This window comes from Chiloscyllium punctatum, chromosome 10, assembly GCF_047496795.1.
Source record: "Chiloscyllium punctatum isolate Juve2018m chromosome 10, sChiPun1.3, whole genome shotgun sequence".
In the NCBI taxonomy this organism is placed as follows: Eukaryota; Metazoa; Chordata; class Chondrichthyes; order Orectolobiformes; family Hemiscylliidae; genus Chiloscyllium; species Chiloscyllium punctatum.
This window is the reverse complement of record NC_092748.1, coordinates 108,962,728-108,987,549: the sequence shown is the minus strand read 5'-3', so window position 1 is coordinate 108,987,549 and position 24,822 is coordinate 108,962,728. Positions and strand designations below refer to the sequence as shown.

At 44.1% G+C, this 24,822-nt stretch overlaps 1 protein-coding gene across 2 annotated transcripts in view; it reads left to right on the top strand.

The window, feature by feature from the left end:
- hspbap1 (hspb associated protein 1) overlaps positions 1-24,822 on the top strand; it is a 116,590-nt gene that overhangs the window by 57,993 nt on the left and 33,775 nt on the right. For both annotated transcript variants that reach the window (XM_072579912.1, XM_072579914.1), the window contains exons 5-6: positions 1,672-1,843; positions 23,866-23,949. In XM_072579912.1, the coding sequence (XP_072436013.1) occupies positions 1,672-1,843; positions 23,866-23,949 (256 nt within the window). The remainder of the gene's footprint in view (positions 1-1,671; positions 1,844-23,865; positions 23,950-24,822) is intronic.

Here is a 24,822-nt window from a genome sequence, read left to right as displayed (position 1 = left end):
TGAAAGGTGACTTTGAAGTCAGATAGGGATCATTTGTTAAAGGTTTGAAATCATGTGGTGAATGAAATGAAGCCTTTGCTGCGCATCACAAGAACATCTCCACTATCTACTAGACCTATCCTTTGCGCCAAGTCTCAAATGAGGTTTTGGCAGTAATCCACCGGATTTGTTCTGTCCTAGGTCTATGACTGAGTTTCAGTATCACTCCCACAGCACACATGTTTATTGAACTGCAGTAACTGAGGCAAGAGGGGAAAGTCTGGATATATTTTGAGCTGCAGATATTTATCATTTAGTGTGTTTCCAATTCTTGTTTGCTTCATATTGCCTTCATTTTAAGAGGTTGAAATAATTGGAGCGAAGTATACCTTAAAAATGCATTTTGAACCCCTCTGACAACCTATAAAGCCATCTCTTTCAATCATCCTGTTTCTTCACCAAGATATTTTCTTCCCAGATGCTCTGGTGTTAATGCCATTGCCTAGCTGTATAGTTGGTCATGTGTCTATTGCTACCTCGATCACAACAATATGCCTTCATTTAAAAAAATGTTGATTTACTGAACTCGTGGATCTTGGAATATTAATTCCTTTACTGTAAAGGCAGTTTACTGAAAATCAACAGCTTTTAGCAATTATCCCTCCAGCCTGTGACAGGATGGTGCACTAGTTTAGAAAGTTGTCTACTCACTGCTGAGACCTGGATTTAACTACCGCCGAGACTAATTTGCTGAATGTTTCATTTATCTAGTTTGCATTAAGTGAAATGTGCTTAGGGCATCCTTAAGTCATAAAATGGTAAGCATGGAACCACAGCACAAGATTACAGTAATTTGACTCTTAGTTTGTCAATCATACTCAATGATAGTAAGGTGTATGAGGTGACCAGAATATCATTGAAACTGCTGAGACTTTGGCTTCAGACCAAGAAGCAATAATTTATTCTAAGCAATACCTGAGCTGTAAGTCTTTGCTTTTATACTTGAGCATCTACTGTTAGCAATGTAAGAACGCAAGTGGGATCTGGAATAGAGCATATAGCTCCTCCAGCCTGCTCTACCATTCAATATCATTGCAGTTGATCATTTGCCTCAGCTACACTTCTTGCCTGTTCCCCATCTCCTTCTATTTCCTCAGCGATCAAAAAACATATCAGCCTTGAACCTACTGAATGCTGGAGCATCTACAGCTCTCTGACTAGATGACTGTAAAGATTTACAACCATCTCACTAGCCAGAATATATGGCTGAAATTTTATTTTATCTAAGCTTGTTTTACTCCTTAAAGAAATAGAATAAGACATTTAAGTGAATATTTTGATACAGATATGGGGTAAAATGCTTGAGCAGCTGAAATTTTGTTATTGGAAACAGCAGCCCAAAGATTCAGAGGTATCATTCCTTTTGCCCTGCCTCTTAAATTGCCAATATGCTGCTACAGATGGGTGCCAGATAGATATCAGGTGCCTGTAGTGTGAATGGGAACACAATTGGGTGGCTATCCTATTGTCAGTGAGGCACTGGTTTTGGTTGAGTTTGTAACCAGCTGCAGAATATACATGGCTTTGAGAGATAGGGTGGTAAGCCTGAAAGAAAAAAAATCTTTTAAGTCTTACACACAAATGTTTTCTCATTGAAATAATTAAGAAAACTTCTCAACAATACATTTGCAGAAAGAGATGGCATCTTTTCCCCCCAGAAGACACAGCCTCCCTGTATCCCACTCGTATTCCTTATGAGGAGTCCAGTGTATTTAGCAGTGTGAATGTGGTCGACCCTGATTTGGAGCACTTTCCTCGATTTCATGGAGCTAAACCGCATGTTGTGACATTACATCCAGGAGAGGTAAGATTGTGCATGTTGTCTGGGCATGGGATTAAAGGAATTGGGTGTAAGACATTTGACCTCTTAGATATGCTCTGTTATTCAATTCGTTCATTACTAATCAGTGTTAAATTTCAGGATGTTGGACGATTGTGAAAGGTGCACTGCAGTGTACGTCACTCTCAGCTTTAATTGACTGGCTCTTTAGAGCTATGCTATAAATAGAACTTTCAATTATATTAAGTATGGGAATGGTACTGCAAAACCCAGTAACTGCTGGAGAAACTCAGCAGGTCTCCCAGAATCAAAGAGTCAGATTGCTCTCAAAATGTTAACTCTGTTTCTTGTTGCACAGAGGCTGCCAGAGCTGCTCAATCCCTCTACCACTTCTGCTTTTAATCATGTTGTTCCTTATCACTCAAGCAGAACATCTGTCTGACGTTTACAATGGATTTGACCAATGTGAGCTTCAAGCCACATATCAGTTCCATCAAGACAACAACCACTTTTCCCTTTTATTAACATTACTTGGCCTTAGTTCCAGCTTGAAACCCATTGTTCATGTCTTTGTTACTTCTATAATATTCTGGTGTTCAACCAGCTGTCCTCCTGGCTTCCACCCTCCATTAACTCAACCTAATGACGAGCTCTATCCATATCTAACTTGGACCAAATCTGTGTTTCTGGATCAATAGACTTTTGTGAGCAGGTGTGGGTTTTTAAGCCTTTAAAAAAAGTATCTACTTGACCATTGAAATTAAAGAGCCTTGGATTTAGATCATTTTGATAGAGAAGTGTAAAACATTTTGACACTATATATTAGGTGCTGTGCTGTAATGTAGATGTGTTTTTAATACAGTAATTCATCATGAGTTCTGTCATACAAATAAAACACAAAGCCATTTGAAGTGAAATCATGAGTAGACCATTCAACCCTTCAGCCTGCTTCCCGAGGGAAAACGATCATTGCTGATCTGATGTGGTCATAACTCCCAATTTTCTGCTTGTCCTTCATAACCCTTTGTTTCTCATTTCAATCAAAAATCTGCCTAACTCAGGCTTGTATATATTCATTAATTCAGTCTACACTTCTCAGCAGGATAGAGAATTGCGAGCAATAACAGCCTTTTGAGAGAAGTTTCTCCTGTCCTCAATTTTAACAATAAACGGCCCTTATGTTAACCACTGTTGTGTAAGTGTCGCACTGTAAAACTTTTTTCAACTGAAGAAAGTGCCATAAAACATAAACATTTTTAAAAGAAAATCTGTCAGTCACAGCCTGACTGCTTAAAGAAGACTTACTTTGGAAAGTTAAGAAAATCTTTGCACTTATTCATCTCCATGACAACAATTATGCTGTGGAATAGAAATAGTACACTGTTGAGCTATGTTACTTTCTGGAAATATAGCTGTTAGCCTTTGAATGACAGCTATAGACATTATGAATGCTAAACTGGGTTTCAAAACTACTAATAGCGTCAGCTAAGCAGATGATCTGTTGATCCAAGAACTGTTGACACACTGCAGTAATAAAAATGTATCTTTTTTAATGTCATTTCTATTTTGCTTGCTTAAAGGATAACAGTTTTGAGGTGAGGTGACTTTTGAGGTGAGGGATGCTATGGTCGTCCCTGCTGATTACACTTGCAGGAAGTGCACCCATCTCCAGCTCCTCCAAGACCGTGTTAGGGAACTGGAGCTGGAGTTGGATGAACTTAGGATCATTCGGGAGGCAGAGGGGGTCATAGATCGGAGCTTTAGGGAAGTAGTAACTCCAAAGATTGCAGACAGATGGGTGACAGTGAGGGGGACTGGGAGGAAGCAGCCAGCGCAGGGACCCCCTGCGGCTGTTCCCCTCAAGAACAAGTATACCGTTTTGGATACTTGTGGGGGGGACGACTTACCACGGGTAAGCAATGGGGTTCAGGCCTCTGGCACGGAGCCTGTTCCCGTTGCTCAGAAGGGAAGGGTGGAGAAGAGCAGAGCAATAGTTATTGGGGACTCGATAGTTCAGGGCACAGATAGGCAGTTTTGTGGGGGCGAGAGAGACTCACGTTTGGTATGTTGCCTCCTAGGCGCAAAGGTACGTGACATCTCTGATCGTGTTTTCCGGGTCCTTAAGGGGGAGGGGGAGCAGCCTGAAGTCGTGGTCCACATTGGCACCAACGACATAGGTAGGAGGAGGGCTGAGGATGTTAGGCAGGCTTTCAGGGAGCTAGGTTGGAAGCTCAGAGTTAGAACAAACAGAGTTGTTGTCTTTGGTTTGTTACCTGTGCCACGTGATAGAGAGTCGAGGAATAGGGAGAGAGAACAGTTAAATGCGTGGCTACAGGGATGGTGCAGGAGAGAGGGGATTCCAGCTTCTGGCTTCTGGATAACTGGGGTTCTTTTTGGGGAAGGTGGGACCTCTATAAACAGGATGGTCTACACCTGAACCTGAGGGGCACCAGTATCCTTGGGGGGAGGTTTGCAAGTGCTCTTGGTGGGGGGGGGGGGGGGGTTAAACTAACTCTGCAGGGGCATGGGAACCTAGACTGTAGCTTTAGGGTGCAGGACCTGGAGTGTAGGGAGGTTAGGAACATGGCATCAATCTCAAAGGAGGGTGCCTGTAAACAGGAAAGTGGCTTGAAGTGTGTATACTTCAATGCAAGAAGTATACGAAATAAGGTAGGTGAACTTGCAGCATGGGTTGGTACCTGGGATTTCGATGTTGTGGCTGTTACGGAGACATGGGTAGAACAGGGACAGGATTGGCTGTTGCAGGTTCCAGGTTTTAAATGTTTTAGTAGGGTCAGAGGTGGGGGTAAAAGAGGGGGAGGTGCGGCATTGCTTGTCAAAGATAGTATTACAGCGGTGGAAAGGACGATGGATGAAGACTTGCCATCTGAGGTAGTTTGGGCTGAGGTTAGGAATAGGAAAAGTGAGGTCACCCTGTTAGGAGTTTTCTACAGGCCTCCTAATAGTCCTAGAGACGTAGAAGAAAGGATTGCGAGGATGATTCAGGAGAAGAGTGAAAGTAATAGGGTGGTTGTTATGGGGGACTTTAACTTCCCTGATATTGACTGGGAAAGCTATAGCTCAAGTTCGTTAGATGGGTTGGTGTTTGTCCAATGTGTGCAGGAGGGTTTTCTGACACAATACGTAGACAGGCCAACAAGAGGTGAGGCCATACTGGATTTGGTTCTGGGTAACGAACCAGGCCAGGTGTTAGAATTGGAGGTAGGTGAGCACTTTGGGGACAGTGACCACAATTCGGTGACTTTTACTCTAGTGATGGAGAGGGATAAGTGTGCACTGCAGGGCAAGAGTTATAGCTGGGGGCAGGGAAATTATGATGCGATGAGGCACGACTTAGGATGCATGCCTTGGAAAAGCAGGCTTCAAGGCAAGGGCGCAATTGATATGTGGAGCTTGTTCAAGGAGCAACTATTGAGTGTCCTTGATAAGTATGTACCTGTCAGGCAGGGAGGAAAGGGTTGTGTGAGGGAGCCGTGGTTTAATAAGGAATTGGAATCCCTTGTTAAAGGGAAGAGGGCGGCCTATGTAAAGATGAGGCGTGAAGGTTCAATTGGGGCGATTGAGAGTTATAAGGTAGCCAGGAAGGATCTGAAGAGAGAGCTAAGAGCAGCAAGGAGGGGACATGAAAAGTCCTTAGTTGGTAGGATTAGGGAAAACCCAAAGGCTTTCTATAGGTATATCAGGAATAAAAGAATGACTAGGGTAGGAATAGGTCCAGTCAAGGATAGTAGTGGGAAGTTGCGTGTGGAGGCTGAAGAGATTGGGGAGACACTGAATGAATACTTTTCGTCAGTATTCACTCAGGAACAGGACATTGTTGCCGATGTGAATACTGAGTCACAATTAATTAGAATGGATGGCTTTGAGGTATGTAGGGAAGAGGTGTTGGAAATTCTGGAAAGGGTGGAAATAGATAGGTCCCCTGGGCCTGATGGCATTGATCCTAGGATTCTCTGGGAAGCAAGGGAGGAGATTGCAGAGCCATTGGCCTTGATTTTTATGGCCTCGTTGTCTACAGGAATAGTGCCAGAAGACTGGAGGATAGCAAATGTGGTTCCCTTGTACAAGAAGGGGAGTAGGGATAACCCTAGTAACTATAGGCCGGTGAGCCTCACTTCTGTTGTGGGCAAAGTCTTAGAGAGAATTGTAAGGGATAGGATTTATGAACATCTGGATAGGAATAATGTGATCAAGGATAGTCAGCACGGTTTTGTGAAGGGCAGATCGTGCCTCACAAACCTTATTGAATTCTTTGAGAAGGTGACTAAGGAGGTGGACGAGGGTAAAGCGGTAGATGTGGTGTATATGGATTTTAGTAAGGCGTTTGATAAGGTTCCCCATGGTAGGCTACTGCAAAAAATACGGAGGTATGGCATTGAGGGTGAGTTGGAGGTTTGGATTAGGAATTGGCTGGCTGGAAGAAGACAGAGGGTAGTAGTTGATGGTAAAGGTTCATCTTGGAGTGCAGTTACTAGCGGTGTTCCGCAAGGATCTGTTTTGGGACCATTGCTGTTTGTCATTTTTATAAATGACCTGGAGGAGGGGCTTGAAGGCTGGGTGAGCAAGTTTGCGGATGACACGAAAGTCGGTGGAGTTGTGGACAGCGAAGAAGGATGTGTCAGGTTACAGCGGGATATAGATAAGCTGCAGAGCTGGGCAGAAAGGTGGCAAATGGAGTTCAATGTGGGTAAGTGTGAGGTGATTCACTTTGGTATGAGTAACAAAAAGATGGGGTACTGGGCTAATGGTAGGCTACTTGGTAGTGTGGATGAGCAGAGGGATCTTGGTGTCCATGTACACAGATCTCTGAAAGTTGCCACCCCGGTAAATAGTGCTGTGAAGAAGGCATATGGCGTACTGGCTTTTATTGGTAGAGGAATTTAGTTCTGGAGTCGTGAGGTCATGTTACAGTTGTATAAGACTCTGGTGCGGCCGCATCTGGAGTATTGTGTGCAGTTTTGGTCGCCATACTATAGGAAGGATGTGGAGGCACTGGAACGGGTGCAGAAGAGGTTTACCAGGATGTTGTCTGGTATGGTAGGAAAATCGTATGAGGAAAGGCTGAGGCACTTGGGGCTGTTTTCATCGGAGAAAAGAAGGTTTAGGGGTGACTTGAAAGAGATGTACAAGATCATTAGGAGTTTAGATAGGGTTGACCATGAGAACCTTTTTCCATGTATGGAGTCAGCTATTACAAGGGGGATTAGCTTTAAGTTAAGGGGTGGTAGGTATAGGACAGATGTTAGGGGTAGATTCTTAGCGAGTCGTGAGTTCATGGAATGCCCTGCCAGCAGCAGTGGTGGACTCTCCCTCTTTATGGGCATTTAAACGGGCATTGGATAGGCATATGGAGGATAGTGGGCTAGTGTAGGTTAGGTGGGCTTGGATCGGCACAACATCGAGGGCCAAAGGGCCTGTACTGCGCTGTATTTTTCTATGTTCTATGTTCTAGTTTTTGATTTGAATATTTTTCCCCAGTATTAATGATCATTTGAATTAAAGGTATTCTAAGAATATTAGAAGTGTTTTTTCCAATTATTCAATGACAATCCCATTGCTATTGTATGGCTCCTGAACAATGTACATTGTCCTAATTGGGAGAGTGGTTATCAAGGATATATGAGGGTGCATACAGATGGCATGGGATATCAGAGAGCATTTGGTGGTATGGGAGAATTGTGGAGGTTTCTGAGAGGCATGAAATTGCCTTGCATGTGTAAGGAGGCGTGGCAAGGAGTGATATGGAAGATCTGAGGAGGCATAAGAAAATGATAGAATATCCTGAGGGGACATGAGTTGGATTGAGAGACGAGAGGGTGTATGAGGTCACATGGAGGTTACAAAGGCATCCTGAGGAAATGACGTGTGATTTTGGGGGGCATGAGGTAGAATGGAGCTCATAGGGATGAGGAATATATGGGCTGAGGTTTATGGACTTTTAAGCAATGTTGCCAGTTGAGCCAGATAATCAAGCCTCCTGGCCTACAGCCCTTACAAACTCCATCACAATTAGCACAGCAAAACCAATCCCAGGCAATATCAGACTTGTGTTGGGTGTGTGTTTTAGAAGGTGGAAAAGTGTGCAGATCTGCTTTTCCTCCAATGTAAAGGAAAATCAAGTCTTAAATCTTGACACAATGTTGTGAGTTCGACCAAATTTGGCAACTCCCATCGATATTGCATCACATGGTGCCCTTACTCATTGAGCCCAGAATTTATAGTGCAGTTAAATAATCTTGTCACAGTTTTGCCTTGTTCTTCATCTGATGTTGGTTTAAAGACCACAGTAATCTCCAGCATCTTGATTTACTGCGGCTTTGAATGCTGTTGGCTTATTCAGAATTGGGGTCAATTACAAGAAATACACAAGATTTTGGTAAAAAAGAATCCATTGTCTGCATTTTTTTAATAGTTCTGAAATAGGTCAAGACTGGGCCAATGAAAAGCAGACGTTTAAAGTGGTGTATTTATGGCTGGGTGATTTTTATACGTTTGAATATTCTCACTTTGTAGTGCATTTATCATCACTTAGACAGAGACATCTGTGAACTGTGCTATGACCTTGGCATGACAACAAAGACCCTAAATATTTCCTAGTGGAAACAAAACAGCTTAACCATTTGACATGCTCTAAGAGTATGTATACTGCTTCAGCACGAGGCAGTCTTTTTTAAATGCTTATGCTGAAATCAACTGAGAAAAATCAGTTTCCTTGCATGAATCTCATTATATGAGCCTTCCTACTGTCAACTGTTGGAATATGGTGTGTGCATAACTGATGATAGCTTAGAGTTTTGAACACTGGCATCCAACCAAATGGATGAGAGCTCAAACCTTGGAGTGGAATTATTGAATTTGTTTTATTTAGTTGGCTTTTGTAAATTTCTGAGAAAGTTCATTGATACGAAAAGCTAAGTGATCAGGATTTTAAAAGGATGAAATTATGAGCATTTGTCCTCAATCCTTTGAAACTTACAACAATACCAAGATACCACATACGCATAGTTAAACACACAAAGTTAAACTTTTCAATCCTGTACAGGGTGTGCTGTTGAAACATTTGCAGATGAAAATCAATTGGAAATCACTAAATTGACAGGAACTTTTTATACTTAGCGAGTTTTGAGAAGATTTGTTGCTCAGGCTGATGTTCTGGATGTAGGTTTGCTCACTGAGCTGAAAGGTGCGTTTCCATACATTATGTAACCTTCCTAGATAACGTCTTCAGTGGGCCTCTGGGTGAAGCACTGCTGATACTTCCTGGTTTCTATTTATATGTTTGGGTATCTTTGGATTGGTGATTTCATTTCCTTTTTTTTCCTCAGGGGGTGGTAGATGGGGTCTAACTCGATGTATTTTTTGATACCGTTCCGGTTGGAATGCCATGCTTCTAGGAATTCTCATGCGTGTCTTCCGCTATTAAACCGACACCACCCCTCACCCGTTCCTCCGCTATACCAATGACTGTATCGGTGCCGCCTTGTGCTCCCATGAGGAGCTTGAACAGTTCGTCAGCTTTACCAACACCTTCCATTCCGACCTCAAATTCACCTAGACCATCTTGGCAATCTCCCTCCCCTTCCTGGACCTTTCCATCACCATCTCTGGCAATTGACTAATCACAGTTTAGATTAGAGTGGTGGTGGAAAAGCACAGCAGTTCAGGGGGCATCTGAAGAGCAGTAAAATCGACGTTTTGGGCAAAAGCCCTTCATCAGGAATACAGGCAGAGTGCCTGAAGGGTGGAAAGATAAATGAGAGGAGGGTGGGGGTGGGGAGAAAGTAGCATAGAGTACAATAGGTGAGTGGGGGAGGGGATGAAGGTGATAGGTCAGGGAGGAGGGTGGAGTGGATAGGTGGAAAGGAAGATAGGCAGGTAAGACAAGTCATGGGGACAGTGCTGAGCTGGAAGTTTGGAGCTGGGGTGAGGTGGGGGAAGGGGAAATGAGGAAACTGTTGAAGTCCACATTGATGCCCTGAGGTTGAAGTGTTCCGAAGCGGAAGATGAGGCGTTCTTCCTCCAGGCGTCTGGTGGTGAGGGATCGGTGGTGAAGGAGGCCCAGGACCTCCATGTCCTTGGCAGAGTGGGAGGGGGAGTTGAAATGTTGGGCCACAGGGAGGTGTAGTTGATTGGTGCGGGTGTCCCAGAGATGTTCCCTAAAGCGCTCTGCTAGGAGACGTCCAGTCTCCCCAATGTAGAGGAGACCGCATCGGGAGCAACGGATACAATAAATAATATTGATGGATGTGGAGGGCTCCTTTGGGGCCTTGGATAGAGGTGAGGGAGGAGGTGTGGGCGCAGGTTTTGCAATTTCTGCAGTGGCAGGGGAAGGAGCCAGGATGGGAGGGTGGGTTGTTGGGGTGCGTGGACCTGACCAGGTCGTCACGAAGGGAACAGTCTTTTGCAGAAGGCGGAAAGGGGTGGGGAGGTAAATATATCCCTGGTGGTGGGGTCTGTTTGGAGGTGGCGGAAATGTTGGCGGATGATTTGGTTTATGCGAAGGTTGGAAGGGTGGAAGGTGAGCACCAGGGGGGTTCTGTCCTTGTTATGGTTGGAGGGGTGGAGCTTGCGGGAGGTGCGGGACGTGCGGTGAAGTTGATGAATTGCTCAACCTCCTCACGGGAGCACGAAGTGGCGCCAATGCAGTCATCAATGTAGCAGAGGAAGAGGTGGGGAGTGGTGCCGGTGTAATTACGGAAGATGGAGTGTTCTACGTAGCCAACAAAGAGACAGGCATAGCTGGGGCCCATACGGGTGCCCGTGGCTACCCCTTTGGTCTGGAGGAAGTGGGAGAATTCGAAGGAAAAATTGTTAAGGTTGAGGACCAGTTCGGCCAAACGAATGAGAGTGTCGGTGGAAGGGTACTGTTGGGGACATCGGGAAATGAAGAAACGGAGGGCTTGGAAGTCCTGGTCATGGCGGATGGAGGTGTAGAGGCACTGGATAGAGGTGTGGAGGGACTGGAGACTGGACCAGGGCATCCAAGCCCTCCGTTTCTTCCTTTCCCGACGTCCCCAACAGTACCCTTCCACTGACGCTCTCATTCATTTGGCCAAATCCTCCCACATTGATGACTGCATTGGCACCACTTCGTGCTCCTATGAGGAGGTTGAGCAATTCATCAACTTCACCAATACATTCCACCCTGACCTTAAATTTGCCTGGACAACCTCCGACACCTCCCTCCCCTTCCTGGACCTCTCCATCTTCATTAATGATGACCAACTTGACATCGACATTTTTTACAAACCCACCGACTCCCACAGCTACCTGGATTACACCTCTTCCCACCCTACCTCCTGCAAAAATGCCATCCCCTATTCCCAATTCCTCCGCCTCTGCCGTATCTGCACCCAGGAGGACCAGTTCCACCACAGAACACACCAGATGGCCTCCTTCTTTCGAGACCACAATTTCCCTTTCCAAGTGGTTAAAGGTGCCCTCCAACGCATCTCGTCCACATCCCGCACCTCCTGCAAGCCCCACCCTTCCAACCGCAACAAGGACAGAACCCCCCTGGTGCTCACTTTCCACCCTACCAACCTTCGCATAAACCAAATCATCCACCAACCTTTCCGCCACCTCCAAACAGACCCCACCACCAGGGATATATTTCCCTCCCCACCCCTTTCTGCCTTCCACAAAGACTGTTTCCTTCGTGACTACCTGGTCAGGTCCACACCCCCCAACAACCCACCCTCCCGTCGTGGCACCTTCCCCCTGCCACCGCAGGAATTGCAAAACCTGCGCCCACACCTCCTCCTTCACCTCCATCCAAGGCCCCAAAGGAGCCTTCCACATGCATCAAAGTTTTACCTGCACATCCACCAATATCATTTATTGTATCCATTGCTCTCGGTGCGGTCTCCTCTACATTGGGGAGACTGGACCCCTCCTTGCAGAGCGCTTTAGGGAACATCTCCCTGGGACACCCGCACCAATCAACCACACCGCCCCGTGGCCCAATATTTCAACTCCCCCTCCCACTCAGCCGAGGACATGGAAGTCCTGGGCCTCCTTCACCGCCGCTCCCTCACCACCCGACGGCTGGAGGAAGAATGCTTTATCTTCTGCCTCGGAACACTTCAACCCTAGGGCATCAGTGTGGACTTCACCAGTTTCCTCATTTCCCCTTCCCCCACCTCACCCCAACTCCAAACTTCCAACTCAGCACTGTCCCCATAACTTGTCTTACCTGCCTATCTTCCTTTCCACCTATCCACTCCACCCTCCTCCCTGACCTATCAACTTCATCCCCTCCCCCACTCATCTATTGTACTCTATGCTACTTTCTCCCCACCCCACCCTCCTCTCATTTATTTATCCACCCTTCAGGCACTCTGCCTGTATTCCTGATGAAGGGCTTTTGCCCGAAACATCAATTTTACTGCTCCTCAGATGCTGCCTGAACTGCTGTGCTTTCCCAGCACCACTCTAATCTAAACTCTGGTTTCCAGCATCTGCAGTCATTGTTTTTACCTGACTGACTAATCACAGACATATACAACAAGCCCACTCGCTCCCACAACTACCTCGATGACAGCTCCTCCCACCCTACCTCCTGTAAAAATTCCATCCCTTATTCCCAATTCCTCCACCTCTGCTGCATCTGTTCCCAGGACGTCCAGTTCCACCTCAAAGCGAATAATCCTGGTTGCTCTGACTTTCTTGACCTTCTCGTCTGAGTTTTTAAATTAATTTTTTTCGTGAAGGGGTGGAAGACACAACCATGTGTTTTCAGAATTTGTACTGTTCATCTCTTAAGCTTTGGCTCTGAAATCAGCTGGATGGTTGATCATGTCAGTACTGAGGACGCACCAACTGTGTGTTACTAATAAAAAGCAAGGTGCAAGAGTTGAGAAAAAAAATCACAACACTGGGCCATATCTCAAAATACCCTGAAATTTGTAATGGAATGTGCTGAGATTGTGGAAGGCATCAAAAATGCAAGCCACAAGAACATTCAAGGAATCTATTAAATGCTGCATAAGTTCCTAATATAGCCAAAAGCAGCGATTTTACTGCCAGAGGAGGGTTAAAAATAAATTAATACTCATGTTCCATAAGAGACAACAAACTAGTCTGAATGAGAAACATCAGTTCATCCAATGCTCTGCTGTCCATTTCTCACTGTACATCAAATCCTGTTCAGCCCCATACTCACTGACCCACACTGATATCCAACAATGGTCCGACTTTTAAATTATCACAGCTTTTCAAATCTCTAATATGCTCTGACCGTTCAACCTTTGTAGAACACTGCCTTCCTCAATTCCGGATTTGTCTGCACCCCGAGTTTTAATCACACTGCAACTAGCAATTGAGTCTTCAGCTGTGGTATTCTCTACTACCTTATCTAGCATGTTTGTGTCCAAATTCACTTGATAACACTCTGGTAAGGCACTTGAAAACATTTTATTATTTTAAAGGCACTACATAAATAGAAATTGTTATTGACCTATTCTTGTTTCATGTAAAGTTTGTCTAGTTTGTATGGTAGCAAAAAAGATGTTTCAGCAATTCACCAAAATTTCTGGTCAGCATTGCAGAGTTTCTTGTCAGGTTTTATCAAAATTAACTATTCTTTATTAAGATGTTGCCTGAAATTACCATAATTGAGCACTGCTATCCATCATGTTAGCGCACAAAACAGAAACATGATATTTCACAATTGTACCCATCATGGGCTTCTGTGACACAAAGTTTACATGCAGAATGATAGATTTTTTTTTGGCCTCTATTTACTAAATTATATGGCAAGCTTTCCAATTTACAACTGCATTTTGGAAAGCAATTTCTACACACTTTTGCAACATAAGCATAAGAGAATGAGTCACTCAATGGATTAAGTCAGCAATTGAACGCTGTTGTACTGATGGGAGGGAGAAAGATAACTTGTGCAAGTCGATAGCAAAGGGAAGAAGAAAGAAATTCTCAAAATAAAACAGTCCCAATGTCCACTGACAACCAAAGTTGTAAGACTGAACCAACAATTGTTAACACAAACATTGAACTACAATACCGCCTTAAATTAGTCTGTTGGATAATAGAATAACAAGAATGAAAACCCTCATATTAAATCATGGAATGCAATTTAGCTGTTGGAAGTCTGGGCTAACAATAAAGCCACTCACTTCTGATGTATTACAGCGCACAGCACTCCAAACCTGTGTACAAGATACCAAAGCCATGAGGTGGTGACCAGATTACATGTTTTTATGATGCTAATGAAGGAACAAATGTTAACCAGGGCATTGTGGATAGCAAGTGTGCTCTTCTTCGAAAGTGTACCATAGGATCATGAACATCCACATAAGAGGCAAGATAGAGCCTTGCTTTAGTCTCCAGGCTGATTGATGACACCTCTAACAGTGCAGCACTCACTCAGTATTAGCAGAGGAGTTTTGATTGAGGTTTGGTGCTCAGGTCTTTGGAATAGACTTGAATTCACAAACGTCTGACACCAAGTAAGTGCTCACCAAGATACACGGGAAGGATTCAAACCCCATGAGGTATATTAAAAAAACTTTCTTCAATGAAAACTCTATGCTTATCCTATAAAACACTTACACTGTAGTGATTCCTCATGCATGTGTGTTGTGGTTGACATTTTATGGTTGATGTCTTGTATATGTTGCTCTTCCTCTTATTCATGTCTCCCACAGCTTCCACAAACAAATCGGCGGCTTCTGGATTTTGTGTGTCCTTGTGTAAACACTTGGAATGAACATGCTATCAAAGCTCAAGCCTCAGATCGGTCAAAAGAAAAATAACAATTCTAAGTGTAATGCCACTTACTAATTAGTATTTGTGACAATACTGTCACCAGCTATATTTCATTTGCTTCTAAGTAATTACATCTGTTAAAGCAGTAATCAGTTCAGTTGCAGTGCTGGCTAGGAAGCGTGCCCAGAAAACAGTATCTGCTGTTTTAATTGTTGATTGAAAGCAGTAGCACATTTTCTGTTGGAATGAATCTCTCTGAGCACAAACATACCTCAACTGAGCATTGTGATAAACAAGTGGATCTGTGAGTGGCATCTGCTCTGCTTCACTTTTTCGAGTGGAATGCAAGTGGTAGTTGGCCTGTTCTTTGTTGCGTAGCTAAAGCAGCAAGGACATGAAATTACATGAAGACGTCTAAATCTTTTAACCTTGTTCACAAAGTGTTTCTGTGACCTTGGCCAAATGGACACCATGTCTCTGGAAATGTTATGGCTAAGGGTTTACATGAAGTCAAACTATTTGTTTGGTTGCAATTCGGATTTTTGTTTTGGTTGAGTTACTTCATAAGGGAGTCCTCTGAAGAATGCAGCCATGGAACAGATGGCACGAGAAAAAGAGAGGACATGGAATTCCCTGCGATTGGCTTTTTTTAAAACCGAATGCGTCACATTTGGAGGCAGAGGACCCTGGTGGTAGCATTACACAGTTTAGAGCTTTGGATATTTCTTGAAGGTAAGACAAGAGTTAGGTGCGTTGTTGTGTTAAATATAACACGGCCATTTGCAGTTTCACCCATAGCTTCATGTAAATGCAATTAGCCATAAAGCAGGTACAGCAAGTAGTGAAGATGGCAAATGGAATGTTGGCCTTGATTGTGAAGAGAGATGTAGTATAAAAATAAGAATGTGTTGGGAGAATGGTGCCGGGTACAGATGAAGCCACACAGAGAATCATAGAATCCCTATGGTGTAGAAAGAAACCCTTCAGCTTTTCGAGTCAGCACCGACCTTCTGGAGAGCATCCTGCTCAGACCCACCCTGCCATAACTCTGCATTTCTCATGGCTAATCCACCTAGCCTGCACATCCATGGATTTTTTAGACTGTGGGAGAAAGCTGGAGCACCTGGAGAAAACCCATGCCAACATGGGGAGAATCTCCCAGTCCAGATGGCGGAGTAGGATACTCCAACTGGAGCTCCTCTACTCCTGTTTATTTCCGGTTTTCTTTTTTCTTCTTCCCCTTTTTACTCTCGGTGTTCTCTCCTGAGGTACAGCAGCTTGAGGCATGGAGTGGAGCAGGTATGGCCAGTGGGCAGGAGGCCCGAGCAGGGCGGGTATGGCCGGCGGGCTGGAGGCCCGAGGCTGCAGTGCTTAGCACAGAGTACTGTTCAGTATTAATTACCTTACAAAGATGTGCTTTGGGAGTAGTTCACGAAATGTTCGCTCAGCTGACCCTTAATGTGAAGGAGCTGACGTCTGAGCTGCAGTTGAACAAGTTTGCCCTATACTCTTTTCTTTCTGTCATTCATGTGTGTTATTACCCATCATTCGTTGCCCTTCAGAAGGCGATGATGATCTGCTTTCTTGAATCACTGCAAACCATTTCGTGAGAATGGTCCCACAATGCTGATAGGGAATTCCAGGATTTTGATCCAGCAACTTTGAAGAAATAGTGATACATTTTCAAGTCAGGGTGTTGTGTGGCTTGGGGAACTTTCATGTGGTGATCTTCCCATGTATCTGCAACCTTTTCCCACTCCAGGGATGGTGGTCATGAGTTTGAAAGGTACTGTCTTGGAACCTTAGTGAATTTCTGCAGTGCCTGTTCTTGTTGGTACATGTTGCAGTTACTAAGTGACAAATGTGGAGGGCATGATGTTTGGTGGCCTGCCAGTCAAGCGGGCTGTTTTGCCCCAGATAGTGTCACGTTTCTTGAGTATTGTTGGAGCTGCACTCACCCAAGATTAGAATGGTACTGGAAAAGAACAGCAGGTCACGCAGCATCCAAGGAGTAGGAAAATTGATGTTTCAGGCAAAAGCCCTTCATCAGGAATGAAACAGGGAGACTCCAGGGTGGGGAGATAAATGGAAGGGTGTGGGGCTGGGGAGAAGGTAGCTAAAAGTACAATAGGTGGATGGAGGTGGGGGTAAAGGTGATAGGTCAGGGAGGAAGATGGAGTGGATAGGTGGCAAGGCAAGTAGAACAGGTCATGAGAATGGCGCTGAGCTGGCAGGTTGGAACTGGAGTAAGATGGGAGGGAAAATGAGGAAACTGGTGAAGTCCACATTGATGCCATGGGGTTGAAGTGTTCCGAGGCGGAAGATGAGGCATTCCTCCAGGCGTTGGGTGGTGAGGGAGCGGCGGTGGAGGAGGCCCAGGACCTGCATGTCCTCGGAAAGTGGGAGGAGGAGTTGAAATATTCGGCCACAGGGCGGTGGGGTTGATTGGTGTGGGTGTTGAAAATGTGTTGCTGGAAAAGCGCAGCAGGTCAGGCAGCATCCAAGGAGCAGGAGAATCGACATTTCAGGCATAAGCCCTTCTTCAGGAATGAGGAAAGTGTGTCCAGCAGGCTAAGATAAAAGGTGTGGATGTCCTGGAGATTTCCCTAAAGCACTCTGCGAGAAGGCATCCAGTCTCCCCAATGTAAAGGAGACCTCATTGGGAGTAACAGATACAATAAATGACATTGATGGATGAGCAGATGAAACTTCGGATGTGGAAGGCTCCTTTGGGGAGGGAGGAAGTGTGGGCGCAGGTTTTGCAATTCTTGCGGTGCCAGGGGCAAATGCCAGGAGGGGAGGGTGGGTTATTGGGGTGCGTGTACCTGACCAGGTAGTCATGGGGGGAACGGTCTTTGAGGAAAGCAGAAAGGGATGGGGACGGAAATATATCCCTGGTGGTGGGGTCCGTTTGTAGGTGGCGGAAATGTCAGTGGATGATGTGGTTTATGTGGAGGTTGGTAGGGTGGAAGGTGAGGACCATGGGGGTTCTGTCCTTGTTGCGGTTGGAGGGGTGGGGTTTGAGGGCGGAGGTGCAGGACATGGATGAGATGTGTTGGAAGGCATCTTCAACCACGTGGGAAGGGAAATTATGGCCTTTAAAGGTGTGTTCTGTGGTCCTGGGCCGCCACCACTGCCACTCCCTCACCACCCGACGCGTGGAGGAGGAATGCCTCATCTTCCGCCTCTGAACACTTCAACCCCAGGGCATCAATGTGGACTTCACCAGTTTCCTCACTTCCCCATCTCCCCATTACCCAAGTTCCAACCTTCCAGTTCAGCACCATCCTCATGACCTGTCCTACCTGCCGATCTTCCTTCTCACCTATCTGCTGCACCCTTTTCTCTGACCTATCACCTTCATCCCCACCTCCATCCACCTCTTGTACTCTTAGCTACCTTCTCCCCAGCCCCCTCCAATTTCTCTCTCCACCCCGGAGGCACCCTGCCTCATTCCTGATGAAGGGCTTTTGCCCGAAAGCTGGATTTTCATGCTCCTTGGATGCTGTCTGACCTGCTGTGCTTTTCCAGCATTAATCTTGACTAATGTCTGGCATCTGCAGTCCTCACTTTCGCCTGCACTCACCCAGCCAAGTGTGGATTCCTGGCTTGTGCTTTATCAAACAGTTAACAGGCTTTGGGCAGTCGGGAGGTAAGTTACTTACGGCAAGACTCCTAACTCTTATAGCCACAGTATTTATATGACTAGTCCAGATCAGTTTCTGATCATTGCTAATCCCCAGCATATTGATTGTGCGTGGGTCAGAAATGCTAATACCGTTGTATGTCAAGAGGTGATAGTTAGATTCTCTCGTTAGAAATGGTGATTACCTGTCATTTGTGGCATACAAATGTTACTTACCAGTTGTCAGCACCAACCTAGATATTGTCCAGATCTTGCTGTTTTTGGGCATGGTCTTCAATATCTGAAGTTGCAAAGAGTGCTGAACAAGGTGCAAAATTAGCAAACAGACCCATTTCTGACCTTATCATAGAAAGCAGGTAGTTAATAAAGTAGCTGGAGATGGTTGAGTCCAGGATACAGATGTCTTAGAGCTGAGATGACTGCCAATAATTCCAACCATCTTCCTTTGTCCAAGGTAATGAACAAAGAGCATTATAGCACAGGGACAGGGCTTTCAGCCCTCCAAGTCTGCAGCAATGTATTTTGCCCTTCCATACTAAAATTCTCTTCACTTACAGGATCTGTATCGCTCTATTCCCTTCCTTTTCATCTATTCATCCATTCATCCAGGTGCTTCTTGAATGCTGCTTCCATCACTTCCTCTGGCAATGCATTCGAGGCACTCACCACCTTTGTGTGAAAAATGTGCCTTGTACATCTCTTTTAAACTCTTCCCCCCCCCCCCCACCCCCGCATCTTGAACCTCTGCCCCCTAGTAATTGACCACTCCACCCTAGCAAAAAGTCTCATCCTTTCCACTCTGTCCATGCCATTCATAATCTTATGGACTTCTATCAGGTTGCCCCTCAACCTCCTGCATCTCAGTGAAAACAAACTCAGTTTATCTAACCTTCCTTCATAGCTAAAATCCCCCATATCAGGCAAGATCCTGGTAAACCTTTTCTGTACCCTCTCCAAAGCATCCACATCCTTCTCGTACTATGGCGACCGAGTTGTACACAATATTCCAAGTGTGGCCTAACTAAAATTCCATAAAGTTGCAGCATAACTAGTCTATTCTTATACTCTGTGCTCCTTCCAATAAAGGTAAGGATGCCAGAGACCTTTTTTTACTCCCTTATCTACCTGTGCTGTCACATTCAGTGATCTGTGGACCTGCACATCCAGGTCTCCCTGCATATCAGTACTCCTAAGGGTTCCGCCATTTACTGTATAATTTCCACCTGTGCTTGACCTTCAATATACATCAACTCATACTTGTCCAGATTAAACTCCATCTGCCATTTTTCTGCCCATGCCTCCAATTGATCTATATTCTGCTTTATCCTCTTGACAATCCTCCTCACTATCTGCAACTCCTCCCTCCAATCTTTGTATTGTCCTCAAACTTGTTATTTAGTCCAGCCATGTTTTCCTCAAAATCATTTATATAGACCACAAATGGAAGTCCCAGCACTGATCCCTCCGGAACACCACTAGTCACAACCTTCCATTCTGAAAAGCATCCTTGCACCGCTACCCTCTGTCTCTTATGACCTAAGCCAGTTCTCCAACCATCTTGCCAGCTCACCCTGAAACCATGTGACTTCACCTTTTGTACAAGTCTGCCATAAAGGACCTTGTCAAAGGCTTTACTGAAGTCCATGTAGACAACGTCAACCGCTTTTCCCTCATCAGTCATCTTCGTCACCTCCTCAAAAAACTCGATCAAGTTAATAAGGCACGACCTCCCCCGCACAAAACCATGCTGCCTATCACTAATAAGTCCATTTGATTCTGAATGATATAGATCTTGTCCCTGAGAATCTTTTTGAATAATTTCCCGACCACCAACATGAAGCTCACAGATCTGAAATTTCCAGGATTATCCCTGTTACCCTTCTTCAACAATGGGACAACATTGGCTTTTCTCCAGTCCTCTGGGACCCCATCTGTGGCCATAGAGGATGGAAAAGATGTCTGACACTGCTCCAGCAATTTGTTTTCTTCCCCCTCCCCCCCCTCAATATTTTGGGATAGATCCCATCAGGACCCTGCGGCATTTCAACCTTAATACTTTTTTAAAAATCTCACAACGTCAGGTTACAGTCCAACAAGTTGAATTGGAAGCACTGCTCCTTCATCAGGTTATGACCATCTGATGAATGAGCAGTGCTCCAAAAGCTAGTGCTTCCAATTAAACTTGTTGGACTATAACTTAGTGTTGTGTGATTTTTAACTTTGTACACGCCAGTCCAACACTGGCATCTCCAAATCATTAATACTTTTTAAGAGACATAACACCTCTTCCTTTTTAACAGCAATTTGGCTTAGAATTGGACACTCCCTTCTCTGAGATCATCCCCCACCAATTCCTTTTCTATGGTGAATATTGACATAAACGTATTCATTTAGGACCTCACCAACCTCTTCTGGCTCCACAAAAAAAGGTTGCCTCATTTGTCCTTGAGTGTGCCAACCATTTCCCTGGCTACCCTCTTGCTTTTTATATATGTATAAAAAGCCTTGGGTTTTCCTTAATCCTGTTTGCTAATGTTTTTGTCACCCTTTTTAGCAGTTCTAATTCCTTTTTTAAGTTCTTTCCTATTTATATACTTCAAGGACTCCATCAGTTCCCATCCTCCTAGATCTTATGTATGCTTCCTTTTTCTTTTTGACTGAGGTCATAACATCCCTGGTCATCCAAGGTTCATGTAACTTGCCATCCCTATCCTTTCTTCTCACAAGAATGTGCTGCTCCTGAATTCTTATCAACTGCCATTTGAAATACTCCCACATGTTTTTATGAGTGCAATCAGCAGAGGTTTTTGTCCTGATTTCCATTGACTTGGGCTTTTCTAACATTCCTTGATGCCACACTCAGTCAAATGTGGATTTGAAGTCAAGGTCATCCATTCTCACTTCACCTTCAGAAATCAGCTCTTTGGCTCATGTTTCAACCAAGATTGAAAGGAAGTCAGCAGCTGAGAGGCCCAGGTACAACCTAAACTGAGTTATTGAGCAAGTTATTGTGAACAAGGGTTGTTTGATAGTAACAGTGGGTGATAATATGTGCCATTGCTTTTACAGATAATTGAGAGTACACTGATGAGCAGTAATTAGCTGGGTTGGATCTGTCCTACTTTTTGCATGTAAGGCATACTTGGGCAGTTTTCACGTTGTTAGTGTTGTAACTGCACTAAAGCAGTCCAGGGGTGTGGCACGTTCTGGAGCAGAAGTCTTCAGTACTATTGCTGGAATGTTGTTAGGGCCCATGGCCTTTGCAATAACCTGTGACTCCAGCAGGTTTTTGATATAATGTGGAGTCAATTGAATTGGCTAAAAGCTGGTACCTGTGACGCTGGGGACATCTGGAGACAGCTGAGATGAATCATGCACTTGGCACTTTGGCTCAGGATTGTTGAAAGTATGTTTTGCAGTGAACTGCTGGGTTCCTCCTTTATTGATGATCGGGGATGTTTTGGAGCTGCCTCCTCCAGTGAGTTGTTTAATTGTCCACCATCATTAATGAATACATGGGGCAAGATTGCAGAGCTTAGATATGGTCATCAGATTATGGAATCACTTGTACCTGTTTTGTACTTTTACCAGATTGACTCCTTATTTTTAGGTATATCTCAGCTGCTGCTGATGTGCCCTCCTGCACTTTTCATTGAACCAGTGTTGATTTCCTGCTTGGTAGTGATAGAGTTGAGATGATAGGCCTTGAAGTTACAGATTCAGTTGCAGTGCAGTTTTGCTACTGATGGTTCTCAAAGCATGTATACCCAATTTTAAGTTGCTAGTGTTATGGACTAGGCCAGACCACTCAAAGCATTCTTAAGCAGGCAACTCCAGACCATAACTTTGCAATTTGTTTCGGCAAGTGTACAGTGAAAATTGCCTGGAGTAAGACAGCGAGGTTGATGACTAGATTTTAAAACAGACAAAACTTTATTCATAACATTACACAATGGAACACAAAGAACAGAATAAAGAACCCATACAGAACTCAACCTATCCAGCTAGACGTAATTATGCTGTTCTGAATATGCTCAACAATCCCAATAAGCAAACTCCCTTTTAAAAACCAGAATAAATGGAACACATGCTTACAGGTTGAAGTTGAAGGGCAGAAAGAGAGAGAATTTCGACGCAGCTCCCTGTTGAACTTCCAACCAGCTCAAGACTGAACTAAAACTACTCAGCTCAGCTAAAGAGCTAACCACGCCCCTCTCTTTATACAGGTCACTTCTAAAGCATGACCACTTTGGCCTGAAGTCTCATCTGTTTACAGAGAAACAAAAGGCCTCTCAAAATTCTACAAAACCAGACTGATCAGCGTCTGGCCTGGTTTATTACCTCTCCCTCTGAAAAAAATCAAGGACAGAGTCTCCTTGAGCCAAGAAACAGCTTTTAGAAAAAAAAGGGACTAGCTTTGTGACGCTAGATCTTTCAAAGCCTCTTCCATTTAGTACAGTGGTAGTGCCACAGAACATGATGGCTTGTCCTCAATGTGAAGACAAGGTTTAGTTTCCAGAATGACTGTTTGGTGGTCCTTGTTAATACTGTCACGGACAGATGCATTTGTGTGATTAATTTTTTTTAAACTGACCTGTTCCCCACAGGTCATTTTCCCAATATGTTGTGAACATATTGTATGCTAGAAAAATGGACATGGAAGAACAATGGGTTGGGGTTGATTTCTGAGTTGTTCTAGAGGCTATAAGGACTCTGGGGATGGCTGAGGGCAAGGTGGTATTATTGGACGGGGGGATTGAAGAGTGAGGTGTAGGGGACCAAAATGCCTTGAATAACACTGGGATATAGGTCTAAGGGAGCCAAGGTGGTCCTTCAAATGAGTGTATCGCAGCACTTGGCTACTCCTGTGTCTGCCTATGTTCTGCTTTTGGTTGGCCCAAATCTATCTCACATCGAATCCCCCAGAGTGAAGGTTATGATGTTCAGGTGCCTTTCTGCTGAGACAGGTCAAGCAAGTTGAGATATTTCTTGACTCAAACTATCTGTCTTGGTAGAGCAAATCCAGCCCTTTTGTTTGTTGCGCACATTAGCCCAGACAGAAAATCAAACTCACTTGCTATTTATAAAAGAGCCTGTGATGTTATTTCATTCATCTGAGAGGGCAGAGGAAACCTTGGCTTCACATCTCATCCAAGAGATGGCACCACTAACAACATTGAAATAATTCAGCGCTGTATTGACAAATCAGCCCTAATTAATCTTTGGATTGGAGCTCAAATCCATAACCTTCTGACACAAAGTTGGCAGTGTGGTACCAAGTCATAGCTGGTGCTCAGGTTGCACTGTTAGTAAACCAAATATTAAAACTCAGGCCATGAATCGAACTTTGGTTCTTTGCCTATTTTTCTTTCTCCTTGATTTTGGAGTCAGCAGAAGGTGACAGTTTTCTTGCTGTGATCAGCACTGCATTTCCGTGTGTGCATTTTGCAAAGATTGCCGTGCATGTGGTTGATCCCTGTATGGATCTATAAATTAAAAATAAGCAAACTTTAAACCATGTTTTGTCTTGGTACTCATTTAGAATTGAATTAACCTACAAGGTTTTGTAAGCGATGAAATAATCGTGAGGTAATGCAGGTGATGTATCTTGTCATAGAGTTTATTAATGTATATCATTGTTTTCTCCCTCAAGGTCCTATTTGTTCCCAGACATTGGTGGCACTATGTAGAATCGTTGGATCCTGTCACTGTCAGCATTAACTCCTGGATTGAACTGGTAATATATATATATATATATATATAAAACTTTACATCTTCCTTCATCCTGTGGGGAAAATAAGAAAGACTCACATTTATGTCATTTCCTTCATGAGTGCCAGAGGTCATTATGTACCTTTGAATGTAATCATTTGTAAGAAACGCAGCAACCAGTTTATGCACAGCAAGCTTCCCCGAACAGCATTTGATAATAACAAGGTAACCTGTTGTTTGTAATGAAAGGTACTACATAAATGCAAACCTTTGCTTATCTTAGGGAGGTGAAGGGAGAAACAGTTTGCTGAGAATATGAAGTACAAAGCTGCTGATAAATTTCCATTTCTGCACTTGGTGCTGACTGTTCAACAAAAAAAACTGTGAACTTTTAACTCTTTCTATTAGAATTAGAATAAGTGATTTAATTTGAGAAATGTTCCAAAATGCCAACATGTTTGCATTCAGTAGATTAATTAGCCCTATTAGATGGATGTATTATCAAGAAAAAGATAACCTTTAAGTCCATTGTCATGCAGATGTAAGCTGCATGTGTCCTGCAAGTCACATCATGGTGCATGGTAAAACAGAACAAAGTGTCTAACTTCATGAGAGACTGGCCTTTAATAAGAAAAAATATCTACAGATGAAAGAAAAATACAAGTTAAGTATCATGCATAGCTAGGGAGAATGAAAGGTGCTTTCAGAGCAGCTCACAATTTAATGCAGAATGTAGCAGTTGAGAATTCTGGTACCTTTAGTCAGTTCCTTTCATGGAACAATGCAGTATATTAAATGTTTTGAGCTAGGTCCTGCAGCGATCTGTATGCGAACTGTTACTCCTCACTACCTATTGACTTGATGACTTTGTCAGCAGTTTTAAAATGTTGACACAAAT